The 19,095-nt window shown below is 41.2% G+C and overlaps 1 protein-coding gene across 2 annotated transcripts in view; it reads right to left on the minus strand.

The window, feature by feature from the left end:
- The window catches only part of KLHL42 (kelch like family member 42), a 21,102-nt gene continuing 2,007 nt past the window's right edge, over nt 1-19,095 (minus strand). The window contains exons 2-4 of one of the 2 annotated variants that reach the window (XR_006790660.3): nt 9,754-9,947; nt 4,517-5,328; nt 1-1,403 (exon numbers count right to left, since the gene is read on the minus strand). Coding sequence is in view for 1 of the 2 variants with exons in the window: in XM_045873700.3 (XP_045729656.1) it covers nt 4,877-5,328; nt 9,754-9,947 (646 nt within the window). In the remaining variant the exon portion in view is untranslated. Of the gene's footprint in view, nt 5,329-9,753; nt 9,948-19,095 lie in introns of both variants that reach the window. The other variant, XM_045873700.3, reaches the window with a different exon arrangement.

The raw sequence follows: 19,095 nt of genomic DNA on the forward strand, positions 1-19,095 counted from the left end.
TTGTTAAGATTTTGAACTATTTTATTTGAAGAGATTTTCTTCTATGGTTCTAGTTATAAACATAGAACAAATGCTATTTGAGTGAGTGCATCATAGGCATCATTGTATTTGAATGAATCATACCATAATGTTTACATTTTAAGCCACACTTGAAGACACAATACAACCTTTTTAACAAAGTGTCAGTCATAACAAAACATAATTGTTCATTCTACAGACTATCAATTTTCCTAAAATGACCACTAGATATAAAAACATTGTAGAGACATCTAAAGAACCCCCTATTAAGATTTTTCTTAGAAAAATGACACAATAATGCAAATTACATTTTCCTTTTCTTTACTAGTAATAAACTATGACATCCATTTGAGAAAGTACCAGCCAACACTACCAAAGTCACCTCAGCGGCCTTTTGCTCCTCAAAATTGACCATCTTTTACATTTAACGTGTCCTAGAGGAATGGATAAAAATGGTTATATCAAGTGCAGAAGTTAGCATTATATCAACTGGTGTGTATTTTATATCGTGTTCCTAAATCAACACAAGAAAATGAGAAACAGCAAATATTCTTACATGAATGAAACATAAGGACAGAAAACCACTCTTGGATAGTGATCACACAGGCAACAACTGACTTTCAGTCAGGACTAGTGTCTTAAGGACCACTTAGTAATGCTTTTTATGGAAGTGTTTTAAAGGCATATGTACAAACACACACGTGAACAGCTCGCCTCTCTCCCAACACTCACTTCCCTGACTTTGCTCCCCCTTCTCACGGGGTCAAGCTGCTGAGCCCTTAGCCAAATAGGCTGTGTGCCTAGTAATTCTCTTTAAAGCAGATCACATACCACTTTTTTTTTGAAAGATGAAGTACAGAGAAGACTATGAAAAGTAGTGAGAAAAAAAAGCATACCATTAAAACAGAAACATAGGTTGTGATGTTCAAATTTAGAGAAAAGCTGGTTCATTAGAATTGTTAGTAGATCATGAAGCAGTGGACAGACTGGGTCAGGACTGAAGAGGCGGCCGGGCCAGAGAGCCCCGGTATGCCTGACAAAGGTAGGCATCTTTGAGGACATGGGTTATAATGATTACGGCAAACATTTTTACAAGGCTGTAAGCTCTTCCAGATCAGGGGACATGGTTCATTTACGTCTATATCCCTAGTTCTTAATACTGTCCTGCACACAACAGACTTTCAGTAAGTATTTCTGGGAACCAGGGAACGGAGCTGAATCAGCTCAGTGCTTTCAAAGCCATTCTGGGTGGTATCTACTCACCTAATTCATTCACTCCTCTGTCTAAGGCAGGATGAGAAATAGACTCCATTCATCTCACTCTCATGGATGGGCAATGGATGGATGCCTGGCAGCACTGATGACATGGACTGTGAGACCAGTTCCTAGCACAGAGGAAAGGAGTACTACTCATTCATGATGCCACCATCAGAGGATGGAGGCACACACGTCACATATCCCCCAGCCCTGGTCTAGGAAAAAGGCCTCCCGACAACGCACCCAAGCTCCCTTCCTGTCACTACGCTGCCTCACAAGTGCTCCGCGTGAAGCCACTGCTCATTAGACGCTGCTTGATCAAGAAGGCCAAGGCCTTTCCACTCGATTGACCTGTGTGGCCAAACAGATACGGCCATGACTTCACCTGGAAATCTGAAAACATGGCATCTACAATGCTCATTAAGTAATCCTTTACGGAAAGAAAACAAGCATTTCCTCCTAATTCCCTCTGGAGAGAAAGAGCTTTGGGCATCTCAGTACAACTTTAACTGACATCTAAGGCATTTGCAAATACTTGGGATTTTGGTTCAAAAAAACATGGCCAAGCTCAATTCTCTTTGGTATTCATGCTTAATCGATTTGTTTTTTAATAGAATCCATAACCTTCTCAGTACTTCATTGTTATGACTTAACTCACACTGTTGAAATAATCAACTCCTACACTTTCATCAGAAAAACTTTCAAGGATGCTAAGAGGAAAGGCCTCTGAAACCAAGGGTGTTAAGAAGAAAGCCTGAAAGAATGACAGGGAGAACCAACCTCCCTCTACCATTCCACACTCAGGACTCACTCTGCCACTCAGACCATTCTTCGTAAAATAGGTTGCTTCTGGCAAGGTGGCTCCCACTAGCAGGGGTCTTCCCGTTAACTCCCCTTGCCATAGTGGGAGGTTGGCACTCCTCAGAAGCATGTCAGAAAAGAAGGATGAAGCATTTAGAGAGAGGAAGAAAACAGAGGGATATTATCAAAGAGTACTATATTATACATCTGAAACTAATACAACACTGTATGTTAACTATACTGGAATTAAAATACACACTTAATTGGGAAAAAAAAAAAAAGCAAAGTCCTGGGGGATGACAGGGGATTTTCAAAACAACATTCCCTCATCATAGGTAGAGTCTTCACTACAACATTGGCACCAACATGAGAACAGAGCTAAATTAAAATTATCCTTAAAATGCCAACATAGCTGATGTGCACAGCAGGAAGCATGACCCAAACCCACAGATCTGTTCCTATTGCACATTCCACCTTGCCCAAGTACTGCTGGCAGTCCAGAGTAACAAAAACTTTGTTAGAAGTCTGTATATCTTAGAGATATAATATGCCAGGACGCGCGTGCACGCACACGCACACACACACGCACGCATGCACAGATAATAAGCACATATACACACACATCAAACCTGGTTTATAAAAAGAGCTTTGTGGATCAGAGTATGCCTTCACTTGGTCCAAGAATCTAATTGTTGGCATGAGGAAAACAGACCCAAAGAATGTAAGCAGGAAGAGAACTGGTTGGCAGCAACAATATTACATTTTATATGATGTGGTTATTTACAAGCTAAGGTCTAATCGTCCAGAACTAATTCAACTGGCTAGAATCTTCTGAATATACAAGGTTAAGCTTTAAAAAAAGTTAAGATCTGTAGCAACAAAAGTTAACACTATCTAAAATAAATTAGATTTTTAAATATATGCAGTGAAATTATAGGTCACTGGAAATTCAATTCCATAATGAATATAAATTAATATAAATCTATTATTAAAGTACCATCCCCAAGAAGATTTCAGTTCAGAGTTTAAAAAAAAAAAAAGGCTAAGTATTTGAGAATGAATGGGTATGGCTTAGAAACCCTTAAGTAGTATAAGTAGAGTAGTGATATGATTATTTGGTGACAAGATTCAAGAGCTGTCTCCAGGTCCACAATAAAGGCTTGCCTCAATTTACTTAATACAAGTATTCCTGAAAAGTTGTGCAAATAGAATTTTTACAACCAGACCCTGAATTCCACTCTCCTCGCAGGCCATGGTCATCAAGAAACCCTGTAGAGACCTTGTGAGAACGTGGGGAACTCCGCTGAAGTGATCAACCCTCTGCACCACGTCTGCGCGGCAAATGCCTACAGGAGGTACTGGATAATGTCTGCGGGACACACAGATTTGCCACGATCGTTTTTTGTTGTTGTTGTTCTGCGGACGTCTTAAAATGAGGCGCACTGTCACTGGAAAGTTAGAGCAGAAGGATGGACTCCAGCTTCCAGCTTCACTGATTCCATTACAAAAGATCAGAGAAGTTCAGAAAGAATAACATTTCTGTAAGTATACATTTTTAAAGGGATGGAGCTAGGATTGGCAGAAGCTTTTTATTCATGTCAACTGACTTACTGACAACTGCTGGAGCTGGGTTCCATCTGATTCAATGACCGAGACAAGTAGAGCACCTTACCAAATTTCAAAGATACCCCCAGAGGCCATTCCTCTTCTACAAAAGCTCCTTCCCTCTCCAGCACCAAAGTTCCACAGCTATCCTCACCTTCCCTCATAAAAGCAAAGCATGAATTAAAAGGCTAAGATTAAATTAGAAAGATGCCTGATCTAAAGGTGATAAAGTTATCTATTTTTACCTTATAAACAGAACTAAGTCAAATACATTCATTAAAAGTAACCTTAAAGGCAATTTTTGTTCTTATTTGGTCTTTCCTTCCCTTCCCATTTAAACCTAAGACTTGATTTCAAAAATATATATATATATCCATCCTTCTAAACAATATATCCTCTCTTTTAAACAATACGGAATGCCTAGCAATGCAACTTATCTGACCACATAAATTTGCAATCTACCACCTAAATGAAATAAGAGGTTACATCTGTCTATTCAGTACACATAATTGCAAAAAAGTTTGGAAAAATAGCTGAGAACGTTTTTAAGAAAGGTTCTGGGAGGACTGGATGCTTGCAAGGACTCACTGTAGGGCTCCATTATTGTAAGTTTCCTGGAAAGTAGTGTGCAAATAAAATAATTAAACACAGAACCCTATTTTTAAACCACTGGAAGTATATGTGGGTATGAATAGGGGAGAAAAGGGGTGAATGACAGTGTTAATATAGGTGTTTGTCAAGTAAATGAATAACAACAACAATAAAAATCTCTCCCTTAAGGTATTAATGATATTTCAAGTGACCTAAATGAAACGGATTTTAAAATGATCTTTACCATTCACGTCAACTATTGACTTTGGCCCTTTACTAATGCAGACACAATGAATCTTCTTTTTGATGATCAGTTTCAGTCACTGGCCCAAGGGTACCATATTTGGAAGAAAATATTATCATGGATTTGCTCCCATCATTTAAAAATCAATAATTAAAAAAATAATAAAGTTGGTCTCTTTTCTCCACAAGTTTTCAAGTAATTAGTTCAAGTAAGCTTATTTACAGCTATTGTACATGTGACCTACTTCCACCCACGTTTTCCTCTTAGAAATCGGCCTCCCTGGAAATGGGACGCTACATTTTTTTTTTTTTTCTTTTTCTGCCTTGAACCAGGTTTCTTTTAAATCCTAAGTCAGTTCAGTCATGTTTCTGCTTTATTGGGCAGATAAAGAGAGGAGACCAGCAAGTTGTGTCCAAAGGCTGGGAAACGCCTGAATGCTTCCCAACTGTCTGAGAAGATGTTGTACTTGAGGAAAACTCGATGTTCCAGGCTGGTGGACAGGGTCACGTCTCTGCTCATGATGTAGATGCCGTCGTTGTGAAGCGCGCAAGTCAAGTTAAGACCCGATTTGGATGTGTTCTCTTTGAGGTAGAGCCACTGTCGCGTGACCGTGTTGTAGGACTGCACAGTGAGCATGTCCTCACTCTGGCTGCTCCTCCGGTTGGGTCCCAGCTCGTGCAGACAGCCGCCCACGATGTAGATGGTCTCCTCAACAGATACCATCTGCTGCTTGCGAATGTGGACGTCACAGGTTTCCAAGAGGGTCCAGATGTCGGCCGAGGGGCAGTACTGCAGAATGTTCATGTTGCGGTCTGAAAGGAAGAAAGAAGCCAAATGAGGTCACAGCCACAAGGAACACCACTGCCCGTCTACGCTGTGATAAACATCTGCCCCCACCTGAATCATCTGGTCACACAGAGGCAAAACTATTCCAGAGAAGCAGAGGTTGGGACAACGGTTTTCCAAATGGCTGGGGGGAGATCTGTTTAGAATCATCCCCCTTATCCGCATCAGGCGAGTCCCCTCCCTGGGAGGCTCTCGGAATCAAGAGGGCCAGGCCACGGCCCGCTGTGGTTGGAGCCTTTTAGAACCACCAGTCCAAGGTAAAAAGAATCAGAGCCTTGGAACTCTCCTCAATAGCTCAGATTTACTGACTTCTTAATACAGATGACAGGCAGAGCCCCAAGGGGATCTACTCTTGACAACCGACTCTACTAAATAAGACAAGTGAGCCACGCAAGATCTTCAGGGGCTAGTGTAAAGGAAATAACACACAATTCCAAGTCAGGAGAAACCCCAGAAAGTCTCACCTGTGGCCTTCAAGCCGTGGAATCACTTGGCAATTCCATGTCCCAACTCTAACAGCAGAGACATACTCACAAAGGCCCCTCCCTCACCCCCCTCTCCCCGTGCCTGCTTCCCAAGAGATGGCTAGTTCTTGTGTGGATAAAATCAGAAAGTCAATCAAAGGCTCCTCTAACATTATCTTGAATTCATAGCTGCTTTAAGGAAAAATACTGCCTACTCTCGTTTTGAAAAAAACGCTCGTAAAATTTAAAATATCTAGTTTCATTTTTCCTTTTTTAATTGTTCTTTTTTATCCTCTTCTCCTCTAGGAAAGAATAAGTGGCATATTTTAGCCTCAGCAGAAGAAAAAAATGCTCTGAGTTATCAGAAAGAATGAACTTTCTGTTTGTTGCTGTTGTTTAAACAAACAACAAAATCCATCAGCGTAAGAGACAAGCCAGCTTGGGAACAGACGTGGAACTAAAGGGTACAACGCTTCCTCCTGACACAAAAGGACACACCCGAAGTTAGCAAGGCTGAAGGAGCTCCACCACCACTGCTGGTACCAAGTCAAGTGCCTCATAAGAGGGCACAGAAAGAACAGAAAGGAGACTGAACCCTGTGTGTGCACATGTCCCCATGCCTGTAGAAATTTCAGAATTGCTACAGCTTTAGGAAACTGTCCCTCTCTTTTCCACCCCCACTAATACCTCCCTGTATTTCTTTTTATTGTAGCTATTGTAATAGAACTCATTCCGGAGACAGTCCAAGGGAGTTTGGTTCCAATCGATCAAAAAGTGCTCCTTAGTAACCCGGCTTCCCACCACATGAATAAAGGACTTATTCTAGTGAGGCTTCCCTGTATTTCTCAGTTCCAGGTCTGAAGGTCTCCCCAGGTCTTCTGTAAATGTTTTCTCTCCTCACCCAACAAGGGCTCAGACCATGATGAGGTGGTTTGAGTTGGTGGAATAACCTTTTTGCTTTTACGTTGAGAGGTGATTCTGAACTTTAACAAATCACCCTTCTTCCCTTGAGTGGTTACTACTGCTTTCTATTGAATTTCTTTTAATTTCCTCAGTGCCTACTATGGAATTAATATAATCAAACAGCTACCATAAAAATCGTGAACTATTACTTCCTAAATTTTAAAAGTCTACCTAACTTAAGAAGTTAGCAGGCCAAGAACCCAACTTTGAGCCCTGCATTTTGCTTTATGACAATTATGATTCCTTATTTTAAATCCAGGTAACTATTAGGAAGTGCTGGAAAGATCCCACGCAGAAGAGGAGGGGTGTTTCAGAGTACAAGGAACTGTCCCGCCCTCTCATCTCAGAAAGCCCATTTTCAACCCTTACACAAACATCCATCCATCCACATCACCCAACCATCCCATCACAGGTATTTGGCTTGGGGAATCCGGGGCAGGAATCACCATGGGTGGCCCAAGTGAAGAAGGTACATTAATAGTGGCTTGAGAAACTAGAAAACACACAAGCAAGGGTTTTCCAGGTCAAATCTAAAGAACATTTGCTCAGCCAGGGTCATGGAAAAACTAGGAAATCTACCAGCAGAGTACTCCTTGGGTTACAGTGCTGCCTGTCAGTGCTTCCCAGCTCCTGGTCACAAGAGAAGCCAAGGGATATGTGTGCATTATGTCAGCCCACAGGGTGCATTCTGTGTTACAAAATCGAGGGAGGAATCAGAATTCTTAGAAATGTTCAAAAGCAAATAACTGTATTTACTTTCCTAGGAGCAGAGGCACACAGACACACAGAGGTACATACACACACAGCAATTCTCTGGGGGCTATGGTGTCGTTAAGCACATGAAGTTGACCACTGTACCCGAACACCAAAGTTGAAGGTAAAAGAAATGGCTGCTAGATCTCTCTCTCTCTCTTTTTTCAATTATTTGTCACCAAAAAAAGCTGGCAATTATCTTATCTTCAGTGGAAAGTCACTAGAGAGGGGCACGGGGAATAGCTCCACAGGGATGAAAACTTGAGGGCATTAAAAAAAAAAAAAAGCTCACTGCTTCCCATGCACTCCTCCTGGTCACTGCCTCTCCTTAAATGCATAAACACAGCACTTGTACTGAGTTCAACAGTGGCCCCCAAAAAGATATGTCTATCCCCTAACCCCAAAACCTTTGACTGTGACCTTACTTGGAAAAAGGGGCTTTGAAGATGACATGAAGTTAAGGATCTCAACATGAGATCATCCTAGATTACCCAGGTGGGCTCTAAAATCCAATGAGGAATGTGTCTTTGTAAGAGACAGAAGCGGAAAGGACAGAGGAGAAGATGCGTGAAGACAGAGGCAGAGCCTGGAGTGATGCGGCCACCAGCCAAGGAGCACCTCGAACCACCAAAGCTGGAAGAGGCAGGGAAGGATTGTCCCCCAGCACCTTCAGATGGGATGTGACCTCCCACACCTTGATTTCAGACTTCTGGCTTCTAGAAATCTGAGAGAACACACTTCTATTGTCTTGGGCCACCAAGCTGTGGTTGTCTGTTAAGTCAGCCCTAGGAAACTACGCCACCACTCACCATCCTCCCCACCACAGCAACTGCTTAGAGATACTCTAAGAAGTGTTACTCAGGATCTTTTGCACACACAGTAAATCGGATGCTCATAAAACACTTGACATTTAACTTCCTCTAACATAAAACCCCCAAACAAGACATATTTGGTGAAAAGATTTTTTGGCACCTACACTCTACTAGCATGTGGATTTCTGTCCTTTACAAAGTTACCTATCAGCATCCTTTCTCCATACTTATTGTCAGCGGGGCTGGAGCTCTGTCCTCCCATGTTGTACCATAAAGGAGAGAGAGGTTATTTCACTATGTCAGATATAACGGTAACTCTACTACCTCAATGTGATTAAAAGTCCTAAGAGTGCTGTTATACCTTTTCTATAAGTTCTGGGCATTTTACAGTCAGATAAACCAAATGAAGAAATAAATTTCTTTGGCCAAGGGGCGCCTGGGTGGCTCAGTCAGTTAAGCGTCTGCCTTCGGCTCAGGTCATGATCCCAGAGTCCTGGGATCGAGCCCCGCATCAGGCTCCCTGCTCCGCGGGAGGCCTGCTTCTCCCTCTCCCACTCCCCCTGCTTGTGCTCCCTCTCTCGCTGTGTCTCTCTCTGTCAAATAAATAAATAAAATCTTTTTAAAAAATTAAAAGAATAAATTTCTTTGGCTAAGAGGTAACTTGGACACAAGCGGGGGAGAGAGATAAAAGGAAAGACACACCTCTTCCTGGTGGCCCACCCCTGCCTTTCTCAACACAACCAAGCTGTTTATTATCACTATCACGTGAGATGCTTCCTACCAAGAACGGCAGTATAAAACCTACTGGAGAAACTTATTTCCAAATTATTAATACCAAATACCCACCAAAAAAAGTACAGTTTAATAAATAACACAACCGCCTCCCACCTCTGGCCAGGAAAGAATTCTCTTACATTCATGTCTCTTATAATCCTCTTAGGATATGTGAACAACAGCCTTGAGCTGAGTTTCTGGAAACTGTCTGATATGTTTGTGCTCAAGAAGGAAGAAAGTGAAAACAAAGATCCACAAGGATGTTCTAGCCCTAAATTCCATAGTGTTAAATGTGTTTGGGAGAAGGATGGCAGTTACCCAGTCAAGTCACAAGACAGCTGGTCACAAGGCTGAGTTTCCAGAGCAGAAAGAAAATACATATTCTCTTCATAGCATCCTCTACCCCGTTCAATTTTCATGCTCACACAAAGGCATCAAAGGTCCCTCCTGTCCAAACCACCCCTGTAATACACAACTCTCTTCCTTCCAGATATGTAAATATCCAGTATATAACGTATGAAGTTACAATATGTACACCAGAGTGTTTCCTTGGCACCCTCCTGCCCTTCCCCAGGCTGCAGAAGCTCACATAGAAGAGGATCACTTACTTGGCCCCTTCACTTACCTCTGGTGGTATATCCTCCAATGACGTAAATTTTTCCCTTACACTCACACGCAGAGAACTCAGCCAAAGGATTTGGTAAGGGTGCCACAAAATTCCAGGCATCCTGCTCAGGATTGTAACACTCAACATTAGAAACGGCCTGCCCACCAATGGCATAGAGTTTTGAATTAACAGCCACAAGTTTGAAGTTAGACCTGAAAGAGAGATACAAAGGCCCAGAGAGTCAGTTTTTTTAACTTGACATTTTCTTGACTTGACATTGACTTGACATTTTTGACTTGACAAGAAGGCAATGGCATGAACTGCTAAAGCAGACTGAGGAATGTGCCGGATATCTAAAGAAAATTAGCTCTCCAAGTTGGGTGCCATTCTGCCTGGGGACAGAGGAATGACCAAATGATACCTCAAATTTCACTCCTACCCTAGAATTCACAAGAATGATGCATTTTCCAAATTTTAGCAATTGGAGATAAGCAATTCAATATAACCAAGAGTAGTCTTGCTTAGCCTTATGCCAAGAACCACAGATATTCTGTATATAGTAGGCTTAATATTTCTTTCAGCAGTGGGAGCAAGTGCTAAGGGAAGAATGCATAACCACCTCCCTCCCTTGTGTCTCTACTCAGAATGTTCCCCATTCTTCCTACTTAGTGGGTAGGCTCTGTGTTAGATACACACTATAGCACCTCCTACACAGACAGGCATATGCTAAGGGTGGTTGCTAAAGGGTAGTTCAAAGACCCCTTCACCACAAGCATACCAGGCAGATCACTTGCCCCCCGCCCGCCCCCACTCCATAGGAGGGCATCTTTATATTGTTTCACAACACACAACATAGGGCTACATAAGCACTGAACTAAACATATTTTGATCCAGCACTCTTAGGGGGTCTACACATGTTAACTCAACAAATACTTAAATCAACAAATGCTCATTTATCATAATAGAAAATAATTTTAGGGGCGCCTGGGTGGCTCAGTCTGTTGAGCGTCTGCCTTCAGCTCAGGTCATGATCCCAGGGTCCTGGGATGGAGCCCCATGTTAGACTCCCTGCTTAGCAGGGAGTCTGCTTTTCCCCCTCCTTCCTGCTCATGCTCTCTTTCGCTATCTCTGTCTGTCTCAAAAAATAAAGAAAATAATTTTAAAAAGAGAATACACTGGTTTTAAGCCCCATATTCAGTAATACAATTAAACACTGCTCATCAGTTTCAGATGCTAGATTAAAGTCTCATAACTTTTGAATTGAAAAGAAAAAAATTAATTTGTTTCAATGTAGTGCACAGAGATTAATGGACTCCTTGAAGACTAGACAGGACACACATTTGGGCCAGTCTCCCTGATCGGTGCAGCAGTCCCAAGTTTACAGGACTGTGAGCAGAGCACGATGCAACAGAAAGACCTGAAGCAGCTCTCTGACCCTAGCCCAAACACCCCACTTTGCCATTGCTGGTATGGGGATAATACCCATCACAGGATGGTCAAGACAATTACAGCCAACAGTTTATCAGTAAGTACTACACTGAGATAAGATACTATCAAGGTAATTTCTCAGTTTTCTAGTGTTTGAAATAAAGAAAGTAGACCAGGTAAATTTTAGAGACCACATCTACTGCCAATACAACAATGTCTTCAAAAGTAACAATATCCTAAGAAAGAATGGGGGTAGAGGCCACATATGCACTTAAGAGGGTAGATAAGGAAGAAACAGGGAATGAGTCGTCCATGTGTGATCTCCTAACAGGTGTCCAATCCCACTGATGCACAATGACGTAGGACATGCTGGGAATAGCCACCTACTAAAACAGTAAGATGTTTTCAAAGGTGCCTGTAATGTGTACATTTAAATGAGTCTCAGTTTTGTTTTGTTTTTCAAATCAGAGAGTGAACAGAGCACTCTTCAACAAGAACCTCATATTGTCCATTAAACCTAGCCAGACATTCATATTTCATGCCAACAGACTTCGCTGGGGTGGCAGTTACTGGGGGGTCTCTGCTTCATGTTGCTTACTTTTCCTGCTGCCAATGGTCCTTAAAATCTGACCATGGTGCCCTCTCTGTGTGTGCAAATTTGGGGAACCAAAGGAAATAAAGCTTACAAATAAGCACTAAATTTTACCAGCCCGCTATTTGTTTTTGCTCCCCAAAGGTACACAGATAGTAAATTTTTTAAGATCAAAACAGTTTTTAATATTCATCCAGCATAATCATTTGTCCTAAGTAAACATGTAAGGGCTGGATGAATAGGCAGTTAAAAGTAAACAATTCCATCTCTCCAGACCCCAGCATGCTCAAATTCACTTGAAGAGAAGCAGCTTTTCAATATTGAGTTGAAGATGAAATTGCCACCCCAAAACAGACCACTTAGTGAAGAGGCATACTGCTAAGGATTATGAGCCCAGGCTTATACAGGGAAATCTCAGCTCCACTACCCAACTGTTATGTGACCTTGGACAAGTCACTGAATCTCAGTTCATCTGAGACTAAGTTTCCCTATCTGTGAAGTGGGGAAAAGCACATATCACACACAGTAAGAGTTGAAAAGGGGAACACTTGCAGAAAGGGGTCACGAGAGGGAATGCTTTTCTACACGTCATAAGCCTCAGTTTCTTAACTCTGAGAGGGTCTGTTTTTCATTTGTTAACTGCAACAGTCACTGGCTAGAATGTATTCTGAATTACATACAAAGTGTTCTCTCATCCATAAATTCTCACCATGTAGCACCTCATTTCCTACTTTCTGAAAATAACTCTTTCACTCTTCACCTCCTGAATGGTGAAAGTATCAATCCAAGCTATTGTGTTTTTTTTTTTAAATTATCATCTCTAGTGTTTTTTTTTTTTAAAGATTTTATTTATTTATTTGAGACAGAGAGAATGAGATACAGAGAGCATGAGAGGGAGGAGGGTCAGAGGGAGAAGCAGACTCCCTGCCGAGCAGGGAGCCCGATGCGGGACTCGATCCAGGGACTCCAGGATCATGACCTGAGCCGAAGGCAGTTGCTTAACCAACTGAGCCACCTAGGCGCCCTATCTCTAGTGTTTTCTTGATATTGATCCCTGACATACTACCCTCAGGAGGGTAAAAAGAAGCATTTTTAAACCAAATAATGATGTGTTGTAGCTATATCCTTGACTGACTTACAGTAAATAGAAATAAAAGTGAAAAAAAAAAAAAAGATGCTGATTTAATTACTACTTCACTCCGAGGAAATAAAGAACTCAGTAAATCCTTAAAAACTAAGTGACATGAAACATGCTGAACACTGGTACACAGATTAAGGGTAGCCGTATACAATTGTAGGGCGGCAGGTGACACAGAGGTCTGAGTGCCTTCAAGTGCTGGCCCTATAACTGTGCAAGCTTATGAAACTGAGCCTCAGTTTCCCCTTTGGGGAGATGAAGCCAATAATAATACTTATCCCAAAGAGATGCTGTGTGCATGAAATAGGAAGTGACATCTAGAACAGCATCTACAACCTGCAGCTCAGAGTAAGAGCCCAAGAAATAGAAACCATTGTTACAGCTTGCTACATAGAAAAGTTTGTTGCCATTAGAGTAAACATCAGAGAGAAATGGCAAGATCTTTTCTCACATCTTTTCTCAACCACTCAGAAAAGGCTTGTAAGGTCTGTGGAGCACTCGGGTCCTTGTGTCCCCTCCTTCCCCTTCTGCTGCCTACCTTCTGCCACTTCCCTATGGATTAACCTAGTGTGTGTGTCTCTCTAGAGCACACAAAGCAACTATTGGCCAAAATCAGAGGGCGGGTGGGGAGTGAATAGATTTCTTTCCTTCACACTATTCTCCAGCTTCACTGCAACCTAACCAGAAAGGACAGAATCTCTCGAGGGTTCCACGACTCTAGAAATGCCCTAAAATACTATACTCTGGCTCAGAGAAAAAGGGGACAGCTAAGGCTGACGACTATAATTCCATCTCTGCCAGGAGACTTGTTTAACTCTCTCCCGGCTTTGCTGTATTCACACACAGAACAATTGCAGAGCAAAAGTGCAGGGCAATCAGAGAGACTAGAGATGTCAGAAATGGAAAAATTAATGAACGGATTTCTGCAAGAGTGGCCAGTTCCTGCAAGTTATCACCAATTAAAGTGAGGAGGGAAGGCAAGCAATTTTGTGGGCACACAGGCTTCTACATGTAAAGAGTTATGTCCTGACAACTCCTGAGATCAAATCCACATGCAGACCACTGGGCAGTGTTGCATCCCTGGACTTCAAAGCATCCTCTCAAAGACTGCTATGTACGCATACTGCCATTTTCAAGTGTGCGGGCACGACACTAATATCTCTTTCTTCCCTTCTTCTTGTTGGAGGGTGGGGGAGAGCATTACTGGTCATACAGCACCATTTTCTCCAGGGTGCAAAGGGCTTTACAGCATTTCTCAATCCTAGCGTTCCTGCCTGTCCCTTACTATTTAAGATTCTGAGATCACCACCCTATTCAGTCACTGGGGAATATGGGCTGCTCTGCATTTGACCGCTTTGTCAAAGTAAAACAGTCCAGGTACATCACAAAGGCAGTGAATCAAGGCAGATGTGAAATGCTGTGTAGCCAGAGGCCAAAATCTGCTTTTCCTCAAGGTTCTAAGTTTCCTCTGGTGTTTCCAGAAACTGTGTTAGACACATTATCCGGGAACAATCCCATTCTAGGTTTCATTTTTACTTGTTTCATCATCTAAACTCAATTATAAACTCCTTGAGGACTGGAACCATGTCGTCTTTGTTGTTCACCCAATAGTGACTAGAAAGATGCTAGACATAAAGGCTGTGGTGAAGTTGAAACACAACGTAATGAAAGTTTAAAAAGTAGCAGAGCACCACAAAGTATTTGCACCCCACTCCCCTAAAGAAACTAATTTTTAAGAAAATTTTAAAAATGTGCATGAAGATGGTCATTGCCAGTTTATAAGCCAAATTGTAAATACTCTAAATGGTTATATCTATTCGATGGATATTTACATTTTGGTTACTCTACTTATTACACACCTTAGCAATTTAGTTAACTTTCTATGCCTCAGTTTCTGATTCTATAAAATGGGAACCTGCCTGATATAGTCTTTGTGAAGAATAAGTGAGATAATACATGCAAAGCAGTAAGAACAGTACCTAGTACAAAGTAAATGTTCAATTAAATGTTACCTATTATTATTTTTCAGCTATTCTAAATAACGATAATGACTGTTACAAGATAAAAATATTCACAATGTTACACTTTTAAAAATAAAATCATATATTCACTTTTATTACAATAATGTATGATATATTCCATAATTCAAAACATTGATGCATTTTAAGCATCTATTATTTATTGGACACCATGTTAGCAGTAGGAGTATACAGAAGCAATGAGTTGGACCTGATTGGAAGGGAGAGAAACAAACATAAGCAGAAAATTTCAATTCAAGGTGGAGAGTGTGCTAGAGAAGCACAGAATTTGAATATCTAGTCCAATTGAGAGTTCAGGAAGGGACTCCCAGTTGAGTTGACGTCAAATCTGAGTCAAAGTACGAGAGAGATAAAGAAGGTTACAAATTCCAGTATGGCATCCAATTTTAAAATTTGGTGGGAAAAAATATCTGTGTAGAAAAAAAAAAAAAAAGTAACTCGGGGGTGCCTGGCTGGCTCAGTCAGTGAAGCATGCAACTCTTAATCTCAGGGTTGTGAGTTCAAGCCCCACCCTGGGCCTAGAACCTACTTAAAAATAAATAAATAAATGAAAGTTATTAAAAAAAAAGAAAAAGAAAATAACTAGAAAATACCTGAGAATAACTGCAATAAAAAATATACAGACTATAACAAAGATAATAAAATAAACTTTTCCTGAAGGACCAAAAGACCTAAATACATGGAAAAACAAACCATTTTTCTAGCTGCAAAGTATTATGAAACTATAAATCCTCCTCCAGCTTAATTGATAAATACAATGTAATCCCAATTAAAATTCCAACAGGACTTGACAAGCTGATTCTAAAGTTGTTTTTTTTGTTGTTGTTGTTGTTTTTAAGATTTTATTTATTTATTTGACAGATAGAGAGAGAGAGAGGGAGAGGGAACACAAGCGGGGGAGTGAGAGAGAGAGAAGCAGGCTTCCCGCCGAGCAGAGAGCCCGATGCGGGGCTCGATCCCAGGACCCTGGGATCATGACCTGAGCCGAAGGCAGACGCTTAACGACTGAGCCACCCAGGTGCCCCAAGCTGATTCTAAAGTTTATCTGAAGGGGAAAATGTACAAAGAACAGCTAAGAGAATCAAAATAAAACAGAAAAAAAATGGGTCTCCGTTACACAAGACAACAAAATAGTTTACCAAGCTACAATAATTTAAAAGTGTGCTATTGGTAAAGGAATGGCAAATCTGTCAATATGGAAACAGGAAAATTAGCGTCTGATAACTGGTTGTACAAATCACAGTGAGGATTGAGGCCACCGGGACATTTAGAAAACATGTTATAACTTTACATTATACCTTACATAAAAATAAATCCCAAACACATTCAGATATAAATGTAAAAAGGCAAAACCATAAAAGTAATATAGATTATAAGACAGATATTTGTATATTCTTAACTTGTAGAAGCCTTTCCTGTGCAAGATTAAAAGTGAACAGGATATACATGACAAATTTGACTCCAAAAACATTTAAATTTCTTCATGTAAGAATACATGATAAACCTGACGTCCAAAACTGGAGGCTCACAATGCCGGTGTTGTCCTACGATTTGTTCAGTCTGCAAGGTTTTTGTTATTGTTGATGTTGGTTTTTTCAATGCAGTAAATTGCCAGCCTTTAAAAATCAGGGCATCTGGCTGTCTGGCAATGCCATTCCTCACTTCTAGGGGGCAGCAACGAGCTGTGGCTGAGAGAGGAGGGGCCCTCTTGTGGTGGGGCGGTAGCTCTCTGCTTCATCATCACTCCAACCCACCCCTCTACTCATTGACTTCACCAGCCTGGTCACTTTAGGGATTTCATTTTTGAGGCCTTCCAGTAAAATAAAGGCGGGGGAAACAGTGCAACACTGCCTAAGAGACAAGAGATTAATTCTACATATGTAAATAGAATTTTTAAAAAGAATATGAAAAAGATAAACCAATTTTCTTTTTCATTGGCAAAGGCCACTTATAAAATATATACAAAAGGCCAATAGACATCTGAGAGGAAAAATTTCTCTTCCAAGCAGAAAGAGTCACATCAGTGTTTGCCCATTGGATTGGTAAAAATAAAAAATGATGATAATATCTTGTCTTGGCAAGAGTATAGGAACTGGCAAGCTCAGACACTGTTGATAGGAGAGGAAATCTGAACAATGTTTTAATGGGCAATTTGGCAGGAGCTACCAAAATTTAAAACGTATATACACTTTGGCCTACCTATACAGGGATTCCAGGAATTTGCCATATAGGACTACTGATATATGCCTGCTAAGAAAGGCACATATATGCCAAGATGTTCAATATAGCATTTTTTTTTAAGATCTTATTTATTTGAGAGAGAGAGTGAGCGAGTGAGAGAGCACGAGTGGGGGGAGGGGCAGAGGGAAAGGGAGAAGCAGACTCCCTGAGGAGCAGGGAGCCTGACATAGGACTCGATCCCAGGACCCAGGGATCATGACCTGAGCCGACGGCAGATGCTTAAGATGCTTAACCGACTGAGCCACCCAGGCGTCCCAATATAGCATTGTTAAGAATGGCAAATAGAAGCAACTTAAATGCTTATGAATAAGGGAGGGGCTGATTACATTATGGTACAGCCATAGGCTGGAATACTATACAGCTCTTAATGAGAGTGAGACGGCTCTACATTTGTTGATATAGAAAAAACTCTCCAAGTGGAAATATTAATGGTCATAATAATAAGCACAGCCTAATTAACTCTAAGGTAAAAATATATATAAAATGCATACACACCCTTACATGTACATGCATATGTACATTTTTCCCTGCTAACAATTATCAACATACTTATATTTATATAAGTGCACATTTACAACATATATTTACAAATGTATAATATATAAATATATATCAATAGATACACATATCATACACTCTGTGGTTTTTCACGTCATTCGTAATTTTTCTAAGTATGTATTCATGCATTACTTGAATACCTTTTTTTCCCCCAAGGACAGAAAGGATATTCGTATATAGAAAAAGAAAAAAGAAAAAAAGACTACCAAGGATTTGTAAAGAAAGCAAAGGGGACACTGGGTGGCTCAGCTGGTTAAGCATCTGACTCTTGATTTTGGCTCAGGTCATGATGTGTCAGCGTCATGAGATGGAGCCCCGCAACAGGCTCTGTGCTGGACATGGAGCCTGCTTAAGATTCTCTCTCTCTCTCTCTCTCCCTCTGCCCCTCCCCCTTTCTCTAAAAAAAAAAAAGAATTCTGTGAGGTGTTAGAGTTCAAGCTGGATGGGGGGGGAAGCCTATTGAGCACCAGCTGATACAGCTGGAGACATGTGTGTAGAGGTGATAGACAACCTGCTAGGCCTTCCACCCCGAATCTGAGCGCCATCCATAACCACTGAATGGTCTTTGATACTTCAAATTAAAGCTCTTAGAATTTGCTTTAAAAATAACACTTCTGATACCAAATCTTAAACACAGTATCATCTCAGTGGTATAAATAATACACTAAAAAGGGCTTGGAAGAAAACATGCCAACCTGTACATGGTATTGCCTCTGTGAGGGAGGGAATAGGAGTGATAGTCTTTCTGTTTCTTGATTCTTTTCCATTTTTCCACTTTTTTAGAATAATTATGTATTATTTTCATCATCAGAAAAAAAAGAACACTTTCCTGAAGGAATTTTATGTTATAGTAGAAATAAGGCCACTGGTCCCTCCTGGCCTTGGGTAACCGTAAGTCAAGTACGTATGTGTAATGGTCTTCCAATTCCTGTTACGACTTTCTTTGCCTGGTGGTGAGTCCCCCAACTACTTGTTCCACACTTCAGAGTAGGGCCCATGTGGGGGTTGAGATGGATACAAGTGGACCAGAAGAAAAAGTAGTCCTGTCCTTTTGTGGGTCACACTGATTCTTCTCCCAACTTGTGTGTGAATGGCTCCAGGCCATCTTGAGTCCTACCATCTTTCTTTCCTACCATCTCTCCCTGTATCTGCTCTGCTCTTTTTTTCCCCTTCCTTTTCCTTTCCTAGCTCCATTCCCTACTCTCCTTCCCCACCCCTCCTCCTTTTCCTGTCTTCAAGTCACCCAAGGGCATGTTGGGAGGGATTTGAGGATGGGAAGGGAGAAGGTTGGGTGGACTGAAATGTTCTAATTCTGTAGGTGACCACTGCCAGGCTCAAATTTTGGATCAGTGACGAAACTGTCT

This window comes from Mirounga angustirostris, unplaced genomic scaffold, assembly GCF_029215605.1.
Source record: "Mirounga angustirostris isolate CCGP_5_RB_7025 unplaced genomic scaffold, mMirAng1.0.hap1 SCAF_5, whole genome shotgun sequence".
NCBI classification, from domain to species: Eukaryota; Metazoa; Chordata; class Mammalia; order Carnivora; family Phocidae; genus Mirounga; species Mirounga angustirostris.